At 41.3% G+C, this 18,102-nt stretch overlaps 1 protein-coding gene across 1 annotated transcript in view; it reads right to left on the bottom strand.

Moving 5' to 3' along the window:
• SNX4 (sorting nexin 4) overlaps positions 1–17,745 on the bottom strand; it is a 36,027-nt gene extending 18,282 nt beyond the window's left edge. The window contains 6 exon segments of the mRNA XM_074828680.1: positions 3,462–3,509; positions 4,597–4,746; positions 4,823–4,961; positions 16,158–16,273; positions 17,297–17,413; positions 17,415–17,745. Of these exon segments, the coding sequence (XP_074684781.1) occupies positions 3,462–3,509; positions 4,597–4,746; positions 4,823–4,961; positions 16,158–16,273; positions 17,297–17,413; positions 17,415–17,462 (618 nt within the window). The 5' untranslated portion in view covers positions 17,463–17,745.
• Between the last annotated feature and the right edge of the window lie 357 nt (positions 17,746–18,102).

Below are 18,102 nucleotides of genomic sequence, written 5' to 3'. Positions count from 1 at the left end.
ATCAAAATCTTATACATGGTGTTCTCTTATTTTATGACTTGTTTTACAGAAAATATGTAATTTGTATATCAGAATAGAGCTATATTTAATACAATATTCTTTTCTATATCACAGCATATATAGATCTCTACAGAATAAAGTTCAATACCTAATTAAGAAGGTAATTGGCTACTTTACTTTGAGATGTTGGTTTTTCAATGCCCGCAACAGCAGTATGGAATCTCTCCAAGGAGTTTGTGGGGATTTTTTTAGTTTAATTGAACATTAAACTGTGCAACAGGTATTTACTCTTAATAAGACACCAACACAGATGAGCTATCCCAGCCTCATCCACAGAGGTCTCACATCACCACAACTTTTCTGTATGGTATTTTACATACAACTCACTCAGGGCTCATCTATACTGCATGAAAACTCCAACTCAGGGAAAATGGCTGGAGTTTACTTTTGATCAAAACATCCCTCTTTTTAGTGAAAGAATACATCTTGTGACATGTATAGATTTCCTGTATTGCACTCTCTTAGATAACAGACTGTGCCACAACTGCCAGCAGGAAGTTACTTCAGCAGTATTTGTTAGTGCTGGTATATGACACAGGAATATTTTGTGCACTGTTACAGCCAACTTGGAGCTTGAAGAGTTATTTTGAATTTGACAGTGAAGGGAACGTAGTGTTTTCCCAAACCAAGAACAGAGCCCTTCCTTTAGGGCCCTTTCAATAGCTTCTACAGAAGAGACAGGCATGGTTTGAGACTGTTCCACCTCCCACTGCACTGGGGCTCAGCAGAAGATACTTGTATTTTAATATCACTGCAAGTTTCTTTTACCTGCAACCACCTCCAAATCTGAAGGACACTTAAGAGAGCATCCAAGTTTAGGGAAAAGCAGTTTGTTTCTTGCAACTAGGATGAGAGATATTGATGGAAATCTTGCTAACTTTAGCTGCCCTTCTTCCAGTCACCAAACCACCAATACAAAACATAATCCATAAACCAAAAGCTAAGTGAATAAAACCTGCAAGACTAATATTGGAAGAAAAGAGGTTCATCGTTACCGCTACACGCAGCGCTCCTCTATGAATATCTTGCAAAGGGAAACCAAAGGCAGCATGGGGAAGCATGTCCAATATAGCACAAGGAACACAAAACACTGCAGTAACTCCAACTCCCAGCCCAGGTTTTACGTTTATTCAGAGTGTTCCAAGGGCTTGTATGGCCTTGGACCTCCACTGCTCTATCCCCAAGAGTCATTACACAAACCAGGTTAGAGAACGTGTGAGGAGTATATGTAGGTACATCTGAATGACCTAAAATCTAACAGTACAAACACCACCTAGATACACCGACATTAAATCAGAGCCCTTCCCTCTAAACAGCTATTTCACCAAATACTGTATTTATGTTCAAACAGCAGGCACCAAAGCCACTCGAGTTTGTTGGGACAGCATGCACATTCAATAGGTTTACACCTGAAAAGGATCACTTCCTACATTACAGTTAGAGGGCAAATTTTTGCCTTTTGTTACAGACACATGTAGTGCTCTGAAGGAAGAGTTCAATAAGCACACAAGCACTGTCAGGCAGGAACCAAAATCCTGCCAATGCTCAACCATCTATGTAGGGTTATTTCCTTCTTGCCGTTAACAGCAAGCAACTCCCACACATCACTTTTGAGCATTTGCACCACACAGAGTTACACTGTTAGAAAAATGTCTGTCCAGTCTTAAACTTGATTTAAGACTAATATGCAAAAGCATTTTAGAGATGAACTCCTCATCAAATGAGGTACAGTTGAGGAGTTTTCAGACAGTAATTCCTACTATAATCCTATAATCTTTTAAGTAAACAAAAGAGAGAGGGGAATTTTCTCCTTCCTAAAGGAAGGGTTAAAATCCCAAGTGACAAATCCCTTAACAAACAAAATTAAGTGCTGGGGGTGGGAGGGAGGGAGGAAGGGCATGATTTAATGATACAGTTGGCAGAGTAAACAAAGTCTTCAGCATCGACATTCAACTATAACATGGCTACATTGCATTAATGTCTAATTTAAAGTTTGTTAGCCTGGTTCAAACCCTTTGGGACAAAAGACACATCCTGCTTTAATGCATCAGCAGCAGAGACAGCAGCAGCACGTAAACCAGTGGTCTGATTCTAGTCCAAGACATGTAGTGAATGGAGGTTTGTCCTCCAGCGCAGTGCTAAATAACCTCCAATCTTGAGGGGTTTATACTTCAGATGTTGAATAAAGGAAAGATGCTTTTTCCCAGGCTTTTGCAAAAAAGTTATTTTTCTTTCCTAAGTAAAGAGAACTGTAAAACAGAAACTATATGCACAATCAAATCTAGAAGGAAAACAGGACTTGCTCATCTATCATTTAATCCACAATATGGTTTCAGCTAGGCAAATATTCTCAGCATTCTGCTATGAGTTTTCTTTCATACACACACCACTGTGTGCACTCCTGAACATACCCTGCCAGTACAAACTTTCTGAACTCCTATGAGTGTAAGCTGAAATAAAGATGTGTTCACTAGGAAAACACAGCTTGAGAGCTTTACATTTCTTGCATTAGGATTACTAGCAACACACAAGCCCTACCACGATGGAAGAGAATTATTGTCAACTTATCAAGTGTCAGTATCAAAGTTCCTTGAACAGTGAGGATAAGAGCACCAGTGATTTTCTTTAGCTCTCACTATTCAGAATAATTCTTCATAATCCACCTAGTTTTCAGTTGTGGTTTCATGAAAGTTGATCACGTTACAATGAAACAAAAGCTCAATATTTGTCTCCATATAGTAACTTTTCCAAGTACGGTCCAGCAATCTGTGTTTCTCACAAATTCTTGTCCTTTACAGATACACGATCTTTGATCATTTATTCCTGCAAGTCTTCCACCAGTTTACCCAGCCATGAACTCACTGATGTCAGTGGGGACAGTACTACTTCAAGACACATTCTGTTAAACAGTAAAGGGGCACTAAATCCACCTGTCTCAGTCCCTTTCAGCAACTTACCCTTGTAGAGAAGTCCTACAATTCAGACCCCTTTGCTTGCCTTTTTTTGTTTTTTTCCTGACAGCTTGAACCTCTTACCAGTCTAAATCTGACACCCATCTTTAAAACAATGATAAACTAAACTGACAACATACAAAAGCACTGCTATGGACTCAAGTCTGTTAGTTTTAAAGCTTATAAGGATCATAATTCTACATTACTAGCAGAATTACAAGTTGAGCATCGAACATAGGCACATATTAACAAGCCTGATAAAGAACTTAACTACCGAAGTCTTACCTATTGCATGCTAACACCACCACTGTTTTTGTAGTTACAAGTATATATAAAGCAATGCCTTTAACTCATTCTAACAGCAACAGCCTTTCATAAATAGCCTCAAATATGTTTGCTGGAGTATTTCTGTGTCACAGCAGTCATGAGACAAACAATTATGGTAATTACCTTTAACTGAAATCCAGTCTCATTCACCATTTCTTTCCATCTACCTTCCTAAAAATACAGGAAAAGAACATTCAGTTAAGAGTGCCACAGCTTTAGCAAGTCCCTGTACCAGAAGAGGTTCTCCAGTAAGCCTGGGTTCTGCCTCAGCTACCCTCCCCACGTCTTTTCAAGAATGTGGGTTAAGAATAACATGTCATTATGTTGTGCTTACATACCAACCTCCCCCAAAAAACTCTTTCTTCTTCACTACTCAATTACCTCATTCTATCAAATGGGGGCAGGAGCCACACAGCTTTGTCTGAAGTAGCTCAGCTCTTTAGAAAAAAGGGTAGTTATCTATTAGAATATCTGTTAGATTATCAGCAACTCCAAGGACCTTCGCAGCTTGAGGCAGAGAGCACACAGAGAACATACAGGTGACAACTGTTTACAGTGCACATGCTGTCACCTCGCTCATGCGTAGGGGTTGGTTGTCCACTGTTTTCAGTTCCCACACACTGGTTCATCTACATACTACACTGTGCTGTGGTAAACACATCTACTCAGTCTATTTGGGAATCTCTCATCGAAGCACAAAAAAAAGAAACATCCAACATCTCCTAAAGCTGAAAGCTGCAGAATGCAATGCTTTAGCTGACAACTGGATCACAACTTTTGTGGTAACATATTGTATTGGTTTTGGACCACAACACATATGAATGGATCATGATTCAAAGTGCAAAACTAAAGAAACCATGGCTATCCAAAAAGTGAACTGGAAGCCAGTACTGTCTCTGCAGCCAGCAGTATAGCACGCTAACTATTTCAGCTTTAGTCCTAGGGAAGCTTTCCCAACTAACAAATGTTAAGTTCCCACTATGCTGTTCCAAAGACGTAGAAATTCTCTCTTAGGAGCCTTAAAATTAGACTGGAAAAAAGTCATAAGGTACATCAGAAGGACAATTGTACAACTGCAGTGGGCTGTTGAGAAACTTTTAAACTGACAAGCCTCTTCCACCTCAAGTTTATTCATATTGTCTACCCTTCTCCTAGACACAGAGCAACCTATGGGTCCGTGGGAGGGAAGAAGAGCAAAAGTACATTAGTTTAATTAAAAGATCACTGAAGAACATATTTAGAAAGCACATCACTTTACCTGTGTTAAAAATGAATAAAATATTTTGTCTTGACAAAGGACAGGATGTGAAGCCACACGTAACAAGAAGTTTTCCAAACCAATTCTTCTTCTTTCCACAAAATCTGGATCCATATTATCTGCTGATAGCTTATGCCAAACAAAGTCAGCCTGTTTAAACAGAAGAGTGTTAATAGTAAATAAGTAACAAACAATACAAAACAAGCTGCAGCCTCAGCTTCCTTACCCTTTTTTCTGGCAAAGGTGGAACAACAATATGGGGATAGGTAACTGACAAATAATTCCTCAACAACTCAAATTCACTGTAACGTCGCCACAGGGAGTCCACTGGGGCACACTGTCCCTCGCTCTGGGACTCAATAGCTCTGAAAGATAAAACAGCAAATTTGAGCATTAGTAAGCTATCGCCTTCTCCCTCATACAATCAGTACAATTATAGCAAAGGCCCTAAAAATAGTTACCCAGTAATGATTACTGCATAACTTTTCCATAATCTAAAGTAACCATAATTAATTTCATATCTACACACTTCATTTAAAAATATTTATAATTTCTGCCTGATAGTACCCAAATTTTTTAGGAACACAAGAAAAGTCAACATATTTTCATCACACTACAAACGAACAGGTAGGTCACAGTCAAGTATTCACACAGGTGACTTAGTTCACATCACTACAGAATTAGAATATTTCTCTTGGAACAGTGTCAGGCTCCAAGCCAGCATGATTTCAAGAGCACCTAAAGGATACAGAGTATTACAAGAAGGAATTTACTATTCAATGGGAAAGTCTTCACTTCAGAGGATAAAAATTGTCTTGCCTGCAACAGCTAAAATAGTTAAAAAGATAACTTTAAAAATATTTAGAAATTGTAAAGGATATTTTTAGAAAGACGTAGCAAATTTCAAAACACTTCCAATTTTTTTTTTATTCGAAAGCGGTATCTTTTTATATTTAAGGACTAAGGACATGTACTCTAACAAACTAGGTAAAGACAGAGTAAGCAGGTACAAAATTGATGCATCTGAAAAATTTGTTGAAAACTCAAAGCCAACATCACCTAGCAAGGTATTATACGATTTTATGTTACTATAAAAGGAGAAATCATGGAATATTATAGGACTGAAAAGTAATAGACAAACTTGAAAAAAAAAAAATCATTCTTCATACAAGACATTTAAAGCAACAGAAATACTTTGCAACGTCATAAAATAAGCATCAGGTCAGTAACACTTCTTGGCAGTTAGCATATGCCAGAATAAACACAGAGAGAGAATTCAGACAAGGCACTTAACAGAAACCAGTGATGCCTATGTCTACCTTAGTTCTTATATTAAGTGACTAACTAGCATACAAAGCACTGGCACAAACCTACATGAAACAGTATTAACTACGTTATGAGATTATCACAGATTAGTTGGGGTTGGAAGGGACCTCTTCACTTCTGCAGTCCAACTCCCTCACTCAAAGCAGGTTGCTTAGAGCCATGTCCAGGTGGGTTTTGAGTATCTCCAAGGTCAGAGACTCTACCGCCACACTGGGCAACCCACTGCCATGTTTGACCACCCTCACAGTAAAGAGGTTCTCTTACATTTAAATGAAGTTTCCTATATTTGAATTTGTGGCTACTGCCTCTTGTTCTCTCCCTGTGAATCACAGAAAGAGTCTGGCTTCATCTTCTTCACCTCCCCCACCAGGTATTGATACACACTGCTAAGATCCCCCGAGCTGTCTCTTCAGAGGCTGAACAACCCCATCTCTCTCTCCTTCTCCCAGCACATCAGATGCTCCAAGCCTGTAATCATCTTCATGGCCCTTCACTGGACTTGCTTCAGTACGTCCACATCCTTCTTGTACTGGGGAGCCCAGAACTGGGCACAAGAAGTTATGAACTACAAGTACTTACTCATATGGTAATCAGTAGGGCAGGGTACTACATTATTTCTTCCAGTGGAATTCGGGCTATACAATTCTTGAATTCATAAGAACTTCCTGGAGTAAAGTTTTTAAAACATCTAAATAGCACACAATTTATCAATTATTTAAGCTATTCTTAACCTACAAGGTTGGATTTCTAATGACCTATTGAAAAACAAACAATCCGACTTCAGAACAGCCCCAATTATTTACTACACATAAACAAAATACAAGAAGTCTTTGTCATCCATTTCTGACCTCTCATTAGAGAGCAACAGCCTTGCTATATCATCATTTAACAAAAAAAAAAAAGCAAAAGCATGGTTACATCTTGAGGTTGAAGTAATGTAATACAGAACTATGCAAAGGGAACTTTTTTTAAGAAAGTAAGGCAGAAGATTTTCTGTCTATCCTTGCCTTGTGGAAAGGACATTTATTCCTTGACTGAATTTGTAGAAAAAAAAATTTCACGAGCAGGAAGAAAAAAGGATGTATTCATAAGCATTCAACACAAACTGCTGCAGATTAAAACTGTTTGAGACTGCCTTAAGAAAAAAAAGGTGACCACACTGCTGACAGCCCCTAAATCGCACTGCCACCATCCCATAGAATTCTTCCCTGTTAAAGTACAAAGTTGCACTGCAACCACAGTTTTGAGGAGAGTAAATTCACCTCAGCGCTGGGCTGACAGGCTGTGCAGCATTCCTCCCTGCACAAACAGTGCACAATTTAAACATTCCAAGACCACTTCAGCTAAAAGCAGGTATCTAGTGATTGTACTATTGCTGAGTTGAAGGTAAAAATTTAAATCTGAAGTTGAAGGTAAATTTAAATAGAATTAGGAATTAAGCTATTATGCTCCAGAAGATTAGTTGCTTAGTTGAAAGCCGAAGGCACAAACCTCACTTTCCTAGATGAAACTCGCAGCAGGGTTTGGTAAACAATGCGGCCATTCAAGACACTCACATAAAAGAACTTCAGAATTAGGGATCCTTTTAATCTCCATCTTCAGCAGCTATCAACCAGTTGCACTGACTTACATACACCAGGGCTTTCAAGAGCACTTCTGCAGGGGTTATTATCAACCCTTAAGCAAGACTGCCACCATCAATACGTCACAGGATTGCGTGGACCCTTCTGAGAACATACTGCACAAACATGAATAGAGAGACAAACACAGGCTGCCCTGAGAACCCAGCCGCATCCAGGAGGACCCATCTGTGCTGCAGATACAGATGCTGCTGCACCAGCAGGAAAGCGGCAGAGACTCACCTAGAGCTAGGCAGACGTTGCACAGAGCAAAGCAAACTGCAGCCACCCTTACTCTAAAGGGAGGAAGATCACAGATCCAGATCTCAGATGTAGAACAAGGAGTTCTCCATAATATAACGGATGTTCTATCAGACAAGAATGAGAGAAAAAAACCCTGCAGGATGCATTTGGTCCACTGCTATTAATGTCTCTCCTCTGCATAACCGTTTCCTGGACACAGCAAATGCAACCCTGAGATTGGCACAGGAGCTGTGTTTAACTAGCTCTTCTTCCCAGTTTTGATTTTTCTGTAATAGGAGAGTTTCATTATTCATCTTTTTTTAAAAATTTAATGGAAGTTTAAAACTGACTGCATCACCTTGTCACTAGAGGCAGGCTAAGTGCACACACACTACTGACAATTTATGGCAGCCTAACGCATTTCAGACATACAGCAGTTATAGAGGTTTAAGAAGTTACCACCAAAGGTAAATGGCAAGAAGAACAGTTCACTTCATTTTTTTAAATATCATTCTTATTTTTCTTGTCAATATGAGCCCCTAAGGAAAAGTACTGCTAGCCGCAATTATTTTTCATCTCCACTTAATTTATTCTATGGGCTTACACTGCCATGGGCAACTTCAAATATAAAGTTTTCTACCTCCTGAATGTGAAGTACTTAGAACTACGTTCATTTGGCTGTTACATTCCAACACAGTGTGTAGTTAAGTGTTGTCTTCTGCCTCTAACCCAATCAATTCCCAATGCAGCGCAAGTCTGGTCTTATATTTATCACTTTCTGAATAACCTAGAACATCAATGAAGTCAGCACAGAGGAGAATGAAAAGGAGTTTATCTTTCAAGGAAGTTTCTGGTCCAGACATTCCTACTCTGTTTTCAAGGGCACTTCTGTAGAAATACAACTCCGCAAGATGTTAGAAAAGATCTTGGGGAGGAGTGGCTGGAAAGCTGCCAGTCAGAGAGGGACCTGGGGGTGTTGATTGACAGCCAGCTGAACATGAGCCAGCAGTGTGCCCAGGTGGCCAAGAAGGCCAATGGTATCCTGTCTTGTATCAGAAATAGTGTGGCCAGCAGGGACAGGGAAGTGATCTTACCCCTGGTGAGCACTGGTGAGGCCGCACCTCGATTACTGTGTTCAGTTTTGGGCCCCTCACTACAAAAAGGACATTGAATGACTCGAGTGTGTCCAGAGAAGGGCAACAAAGCTGATGAAGGGTCTGGAGCACATGTCGTACGAGGAGCGGCTGAGGGAACTGGGGGTGTTTAGTCTGGAGAAGAGGAGGCTGAGGGGAGACCTCATCGCCCTCTACAACTACCTGAAAGGAGGTTGCAGAGAGCTGGGGATGAGTCTCTTTAACCAAGTAACAAGCGACACGACAAGAGGGAACGGCCTCAAGTTGTGCCAGGGAAGGTTTAGACTGGATATTAGGAAGCATTTCTTTACAGAACAGGTTGTTAGGCGTTGGAATGGGCTGCCCAGGGAGGTGGTGGAGTCCCCATCCATGAAGGTGTTTAAGAGTCGGGTTGACATAGCGCTCAGGGATATGGTGGAGTTGGGAACTGTCAGTGTGAGGTTCATGGTTGGACTGGATGATCTTCAAGGTCTTTTCCAACCTAGTTCTGTGTGAACTATCCCAAATTTTGGTAGTAAGCATTTGTAAGTGGCCTCAATATAGCACTCTCATGTCAAATACAGTTACAGTAATACACATTAGTAGTATAAAGTTGGGCAGCTTGTCTTCCATAGTTGATCTGCCTTAACTCATCCTGTTCTGGCTTGCCATTCCTCCACACACCCATTTTTGCCAAGTCAGCTTTAGCATGTAAAAGTTGATCTGTATTTTTCTTAGAACTCCCAGTTCCTGCAGTCAAGAGAGTCACACTATCATTTAATAAGTTTCAATAGTTTTAACACCACAAGTGTGAGAAAAGAACTAAAGAATAGTGCTCTGCTATAAACTAACAGGAGAAAAAGAAATCAAGAAGAATGGAAATTTAAAAGCAACTTCACAGATTCTAGTCTGTTTGGGGAACTGCATACACTCCCATAGCATGGATTACAGGTTATAAGAGAATGCACTTAGATTTCACGTTCCTATCCTACAAATGTTGAAGGAAGGCAAATATACCAATAGGATCATCGTGTATTTTAATAGCGTAGCAGTACATTTATCCTTTGTAAGGGGTCAGGTCCACACACCATCAGTAAGCTGTCATTATAAGAGATCACAGCCAGAGACAGACAAGAGAATGTGCCAGAGTAAATTACACTCTTAATGCTTCATGACTGTTTTGTAGAGTTAATTATAAACTAGAAGCAGCAAAGACCATGTGGAGCCTTAACTACGCAAGAAATTTCTCAACATGCCTGCTAATTCTGACAAATAGAAAGCTGATATAACAGGAACACACCAGTTATTTAAAAAACATGAAAAAACACAATAATCATAGTAACATCTCAGTGCACACACACACACAAGTATCAAGCAGAAAATTAAATGGGAACCAAAATTTTTAGAAGGTCATCTAGGAGCGTAGCATTTCAGCAGGGAAGGACTACAGCTTTATAGAGGAGCCTAGTCCTGCGTCAGAACAAAGCACTACTACCCCACAACTGAGATGCAGGCACACACCCCACAAGGGACCTCAAGAACTCAAGGAGGAAGGAAGCCAAGTGCCAGACCAGATCATGCCACTCACATCTTCCCTGCCCACAATGAAGAAACTAAGGAAGTTTGCTAGATTTAAAGCCTACCATCAATTTATTCTGACAAAGCAGATCTGTGGACAACAGGCTAGCCTTCCCTATGTCTAAGTTAATCAAGCTTTACAACCCTTATGAGGGACACACAAGCCTCACATTATACCCTGAAGAAAGAGATTAAATTACTACTAGAGAACCTTGAAGGTCAAACCTGCCTGCGTAGTTTATTCTTTTTTAAATAGACAGCATCTGATGCAACCTCCTCAATGTACTCTGTGTTAAGCAGCCTGATGTTATTTCTCTTCTCAGATCATACTTACTTCCTTTATTCTAACATGCATTTATTCTCACTGTCTTAGAAGGGTGAATGCTGCCTTTTTTGGTTGTAGTTGTTGCTTTTATCTTTATATAACACAGTTCTTGTTTTGGGCAAAAAGCAGTTAAGAGACAACAGGTAAAGGGAGCAAATGCGACCAGTAAAACAGGTAGACAGTTGTCCAGAAAAATGTCTGGATGTTCTTCTTTGCCCAACATCCCACTGCAAAAAGCTGCACACTAACAGTTGCAGCTCAGCATGAGTCTGCCACCACACTACCCCTTCTCTGCAGGATGGGCATCCCTGCTGTCTCTGCCACCAGCAGCACCTGCTCTAGTCATTTTTTTCAACAGGTTGTGAAACTTTCAGTTCAGTTCCCAGAGAGAGAAGACAACGTATCAGGAGGGCAGCTGTGTAGCACCAACAAAGAAGCTATGCTTTTTAAATTAACCTACTTGAATAAATTTAAGACACATTCTGAAATTATTAATACCAGTTTAAGATTCCCCCTTATACCCAGGCTTTGATAAAGTAAAAGCAGCCAGATTCTGCTCCCTAGAGCGCACAATGCTGCAGAGTTGGGTAAAGGAGGGGAGCAGCAAAGTTCTTTATAAAGCTGTGGTGGGAAAGTACTGTACAGCCCTCAGTTATGAGCCTGCATCCACACCACTGCCTTTTAAATGAGGTAATAAGAGTCTGAAACTACATGGATGGATTTAGGACAGGCAAGCAAGATGAGAGAAATAATTTTTTTTTAATCACACCAAAAAATGTCTCCACCTGGTTACATATGAGACCATAAAATATCACCAATTACAAGGGGATTTCTCCCCAGGAACCCCGTTCCAGAAAGGAAGTAGAAATCCACAAAGGTACTCATTACACTTAATACCTTCATTACCATCTAATTTTTCAGACCACATTATGAACTCCACCATTAAAAATGCAAGTACTGCAGACCAGTTTCAATTAAGATTATAATCACTTGTTGACATTTAGTCAAAATTCTCAATTTGTTTTGGTTTTAAAAACACAATATAATACTTGTACAGTCTTCAGGCAGGAAAACCATATGTTTCCCCTCAAAGTACAGTTTTAACAATGCAAGTTATTCATTGAATGAACCAACCTGCCTGAAAAAAATTAAAAGACAAAATTGAAACCTTCAGCTTTTACATTCATAACTGATGTTTTAAGTGATTAGAAGATTACATTACTCCAGAAGTCACGTTCATTTGCCTTAATTTAAAGTGCCAATGCGAAAACTTTAGTCCATCTAATTAACCTCTTCCCATTTCCCATTTAAAACTAATTATCTTAAATGAGCCATTAAACAATTCTGAATGCAATAAAAAGAGGAATGGCTGCAAAATATTAAATCAGATGAACAGGAAATACATCAAGTTATTTCCTTGTAAAAGCAATCACCTCTTCAATTGCAGAAGCAGTAACTTTGCTTTCAGCCTTTGACCTTCTACTGTACAAGAAGTGACACTTCCACTCCCCTCCAGTGGACAAGGTTCTCTCTCTGTGTAGAGGAACACCATTTCAGAGGGCTGGGCAACTTTTTCCATTAGCTATTTAGAAATGGTCTCTGTATTTGGGCCTCTCAACAGACGTAAGAACAATCATTACAGATCAACTATGTGCTCTGTAAGACATCAGAAGTTACCTGGCAAGCTGTATGGCAAAGAGGCAGTTCTCTTGCTAGAAGATTTTTCACAGCCAGGTGATTTTTTTTTTTTTAATACCAGTACCCAGTTTGCTGTATTTAACTAAAATATATATCTACTAAGCAGGTTAATGATTCGTAGTATCAATTAAGTAAAAATCACCAGTAAAGTAAGTTTTCAACTCCTCTGTCTTCTTGACTCCTGACTCTTCCCTGTTGAAAGCTCATGCTGAATTCAGACTTTCTTCCTTTTTTCCTAATCCCTCCTTTGAAGGGAGCAGACAAGTCCTCAATGAACAAACCTGCATTTTGGTTTTTATCAGAAGACAACATACCTCTGCAGGCATTCATTCTGTGCCTCTCCCCAGGAAACGCATGCCTGGGCTCTTCACCTAGCCTAGCGTGGAACAAGAGACTTTGGGAAAGGAACTCAAAACGTAACAAAGGAAGAACTCCTGAAGTCCCATGGTACAGCATGGCTATCACTGAACTGTGACCTGGCTGGCTACTGATTTCCAAGTTCATTTCTCTCACAGAAACCTTCGTTAGAAGTCCTTACACTTTGGATGGGCAATCCAAGGTCTTAAGGGAGAAACAAGTATCACTCATGTCACAATTTAACTAATAGAAAACTTTCCAAATATTGAAAGTAGAGATAAGATTAGTAACTTCCCCAGCTATACTTGGGGAGCAAGAAGGAAATACACTGAGCCACCCTGTCAAATCACTTCAAGAGGAAGACTAGTAGGGCTGGAAACCAAGGATCCTGCTATTAAATAGTCAGATCAGGTTGCACGAAGTTGTGTTACTTTTTCCTAAAGCCACATTTTAAAAAAACCACAACAAAACACACTCCAGTCATCATATTGTGTGACCAGGAGGACCAAGCTAGAGATCTGAAAGTCAGAAGGGACAGAGGCAAAGTTATCTAAATGGAAGTGTCCTACTACTACAGAAAAAATTGTTTACTTTAAAGGAGAACAAGAAAAAGAGGCATCCCTGTCTGTATTACAATTAAAAGTCCATTAACACAGAGCACTTAGAGGTGCTCCGCATTCTGATTATCTTTCAGCTCTGCCACACAAAGGGTACAAGACCAGGAATCAAATGCTGGGTTTTATACTATCTCAGTTCTTGCAGTTTCATGCAGACTCTGGTATAAGACACAGCTGCCTAAATTTCTTAACAAGCAAGCAGGTCTGAATTTAAGTGAGGTCCTGGATATTTGCAATTTTCCTTACAGAAAGGAAGTGATATGCTGAGCATCTGCATCTCAAGAAGAAATATTTAGCTGCACATCTTAATTATAAGCATTTATACTTGCCTTAATGCCATTTCCCACAAAGAGATGGAAGTGTTCCTCTGTTCTCACAGGGAGAATATAAAAACTAAGTTATTTTTAAATAACTGTATAGTTTAACGGAAGCTGTGAAGCAAACTAACTTCAAGACTAATTGAACGGAAATAGTTCAGCACAAAAATCTAATTAGCTAATGCAGAAAGGAATAAACCAAGAATAAAGGGGATACTTTCAGGAAGCTTTCAGGAAGCATGACCCTTGGAATTTGCTGAGGCTCTGCGGTCTACACCAGTGGAGTTTGTTTTGTCTCAAAGAAACAGATCTACATCAAGGTAGAATATCACTTAAAAAAAAAAATCAAAGTCACATAAAAATGTGAGAATAGTAATAAGTCCTTTCATTTTGAAAAGAAAAAGGAATCAACACCATCACTTGCATTTTGGAAACAGTTTCATCAGCACTAGTGAAACTAATGTGTTAAAAGTTTAGGTACTCAGCTCCTGTTCTGTAACAAACATACAGTGGTTGTAATTGCATCCATCTTGTGTCTCTTATTCACCCAGATGCAGTTCCTCAATTCAAACTGAAATTAAATCCTAGATAGCAGTAATTGCAGAACCCCAGTTCACATAAACGTAATGCAACTATTATTAAGTGGTCTTCCTTTTATATTACTATAAACTGAGTTTTATTCTTCAGCTACAAAATATGCTATTACCCATAGACAAATTGCTGTGAAGCCCACCTACAGCTACAGGCTCAGCAGGAAGCACATTTAATAGCCACCAATTATATTTATGCAAGAAATTTTGCCTTCTCAGCAAAAGGAATAGAGAACCTATTTTATTAGAGATGTGACAAACCCACATTTTCAATAGTTCTGTGACAAACATGTAATTGGTCTTGGTATTTGCTGACCACAGAACAAAATAAATCTTAATGAAAGAAAGCAATCTGAGCAGCAAAATACAGTTTTGCCACTATGAAGGAACCACTGGGAAAGATCAGCAGGAGTGAGTCTAAAGTAATGTAAGGATGACTGGGAAAGGAGATGCAGTCAGCATGTTCTGGGGCCACATAAAGATGCCCCCAGAGAACACTTCACATCACAGTTAGACACCAATGATACCGATTTTCTTCTCTTTTCCTTCAGAAATATCATTAGAAGAAAAGCAACATTACCTATGTAAGAAAATGTGATCTTTATTATCAATACACTGTAAAAGTATTTCTTTAAACATCTGAGCAATTGCCAAAGAGCTACAATATTGGAAAAATATGATGTATATCTATTCTGGATTTTATTCTGAAAGTTTAGCAAAAATATAGTAAATGTATCCCAGCAGGTCTGCAGTCAGTGCAACTGGTGTGTCCCTTCATCAGTTGAACCAGCTAAGAAGCCTTTTAACTAGTAACTAGAAGACTTATGTGATAGTACTACAATTTGAACTCTTCAGAGCCTTTGCAAAATGCAACTGCTTTGTTTCAGAAGGTTTTATCTGTACAGCACATCATTCCCAAGGCAAGGCCCAAAGGTTAAAACTGTTAATATAAAGAAGAGAGACAGAACTCCTAATAAAGTCTAATTTTGAAATGCTTGCTTCAGCTGAGTAACATGATCCTGCATAATAGGAGTCATCTGTGACTGTTTGGGAAGTAACAGTAAGTTAGAAGATACTTTAAAGCTTTGTTCCCTTCTCAATACTTAAAGTTGCAAGTTGTCTTTGTGGCACCAAGTATGTTTACCATACTTGCATTATTAATCTTCTTAACACAAGAAGACTGAAAGCAGTAAATTCTTCAGTGAAAGTTCAAGCTAGTATGAAGGAAGAAAATAGTTAATTAACCCTAACCCTTAGAGCATCTTCAAGGAGTATGTGGTGATCAGATCAAGCAAAACACTTCAAATATTAGTGAAGCAGTAAATTTTGACCACATGACATAAGTCATGAGACTTCTTTATTTTCTTGTGACCTCAAACAAACCTTAACCATTACTTTAGACCACAGTGCACAACCTCTCTCACATACAAGCTGCACATAAAACCTCACATACATGTATGTAAATTTCTCCAACCCATGTCAAAGAAACAACCCAGCAGTTGTTAACACCGTATTAAAGCAACATCATTCAAGCGCACATTTTTCCACCTAGCTCCAAATGAAGAATTACAGTACACCAGCATTAGTACTGAACGGGAGATCAGATGCCAAGTTTTCAGGGGCAATATCCTCCAGAGTAGGTTGATAACCACATAACAAATCATAAGCCTGCTAAATCCTCTCATCAACTGTACCTGAGTATTTTTAGGGGTGGAAGGAGGGAGAATCTATTTAGAACGGCACATCCACATACTCTGAGAGCAAGTTCTCATCACCCACCTTGTCTCAATGAGGTAAGCAGTGTATGTTTCTTGCATGTTCACGGCATTCCTCCCAGTTCGTTTCTCAGCTTCCGAAACAGTGATTTCCATTTTTTTTGCCAAACAGTCTTCCATCTTTTTAGAGGAGGAAAATAAAGACTCATGTAACATTAGCCACACAAAGCAAAGGCTACTAACCCTGCCTCCCCTTCTCCCACACCATATTTGTTCAAACACAATAGGTCTCTATAGGATAAAGGCTTTAGCAGGGCCTGGTTTTACACCTATATTCTGTATTACACTTGCAAATGGAAAGAGAAAAACCTGCTTTTGGGGAAAAAAACCCAAAGTCAACAAATGGACAACTTGAGATAGCAAAAGCCATCATGAACACAGAAAAGAGAAATATTCTTCTAACAGGTAACAAAGTAACCTTTTTCAAAAACAAACAAACCAAACCTAGTACTTTTTATCTAAACATTTCCCAACTACCAGTGAATTCCTCCTCAGGACATCTGGGACACACGTAAACCACCTCTCCCCTTTCACAGGAAACAGAATACATCCCGACCGAGATGTTTTTCTTTTAATCTCTCAGAGGAGGATCGTTATCTTTTACACACTGGCGGGCAGCAGTCAGTCAGGACCACACACCCACCCTGCAAAGGCACGACTGAATTGAGCAGGGAGGGGGATTTATTTGTGAAATTAAGGGGGGGGGGGGGGAACACGGACGAATTTAAATATAATAATAAATAAAAACAATAATCTGGCACTAGGGACGAGGGCAGACGGTGCACAAAGCTCTCTGACACCGGCCAGAACGGGGCTGGAAGCAGAAGCCCACAGCTGAGAGGGCCGGGCTGCACAGCTCTGCCCCGGGCTCCCCCGGGCAGGGGCTCGGCCCCAGGCAAGCAGAGGGAGAGCTCGGCCCACCTGTAGCCCCTTCCTGCCGCGGCGGGCAGCGCTAAACTACCGCCCGGCCCTGGCCGCCCCGCGCCGGCCGAGCCCCGCATCCCTCCCCGCCCGCCCCGGGCCGGCGGCCGGGCAGCACGCTCAGGAAAGCCCGGTGCTCGGCCCCGCCAGAATAGGCCGTGCCGAGGCCGGCGGCCCGCGGGGGGGACACCGCCCCGCCGTCGCCACCCCCCGCACCCTCACCGTGGCTACGGGCTGCTCCGGAGGCGGGAGGCCGCTGCAGAGCCCGGCGCCGTCCTCCTCCGGGCGGCTATCGCTCGGCTCGGCCTCGGCGCTCTCCATGGGGATAAGGGGCTCGGCCGCCTCCCTCCGCGCAGGCGCTGAGGCCGGCTCCGGCGGGCAAACTCATCGCAGGTCCTAGAGCGAGCGGCCGGGGCGGGGGCGAGCGTGTGTCCGCCCGCCCGGGGCCGGCGCTGCCCACAGCCGCCGCGGGGCCAGGCGGGCGGCCATGGGGCTGAGGCGAGGCGGGCCCCGCCGGCCCGCGGCCTTCCGCTGCCGCCCGCCGCGGCCGGTGCTCAACGGTTGACGTGGTCTTAAGCCCCTTCTAGGCTGTTGGCGCCCTGCCCAGCTTTCTGCCCCAAATTGGCGCCTTAGGGACCCGGCGGTGGGCACCTCGTCATGAACACGGCGGTTCAGACACCCCTCGTTGTTGCGAGGCTCGGCTCGCCCAAAGCTGGGCGGCATGAGCCTCCGGCCCGGGAGAGACCTTCCGCCGTCCCCTGGGTGCTCGTCCTCACTCACACAGTTGTAAACGTTTATTTCTAAGATTTACTTTTGTTGTTGTTCCTTTCTCGGTTCTGAGGTCACTGCAGAGTTTCTGATGCACCCATGCTGTGTCATATCTTTCATCCGTAGCAGGACAACTTGTCATTTTGCTTTATAGAGTCTCTTTCAGCAGCTGTTAACTTTCCCTCAGGATGTTTGTTAACATTAGGCAGCTTGGGTTATTTTTTTAAAGCCCACCAGCCTGTTAATTCCCCACTCTTCAC

Source organism: Strix aluco, chromosome 6 (assembly GCF_031877795.1).
Source record: "Strix aluco isolate bStrAlu1 chromosome 6, bStrAlu1.hap1, whole genome shotgun sequence".
NCBI classification, from domain to species: Eukaryota; Metazoa; Chordata; class Aves; order Strigiformes; family Strigidae; genus Strix; species Strix aluco.
Note: the sequence above shows the minus strand (reverse complement) of the source record. Positions and strands in the feature narration are given on the sequence as shown.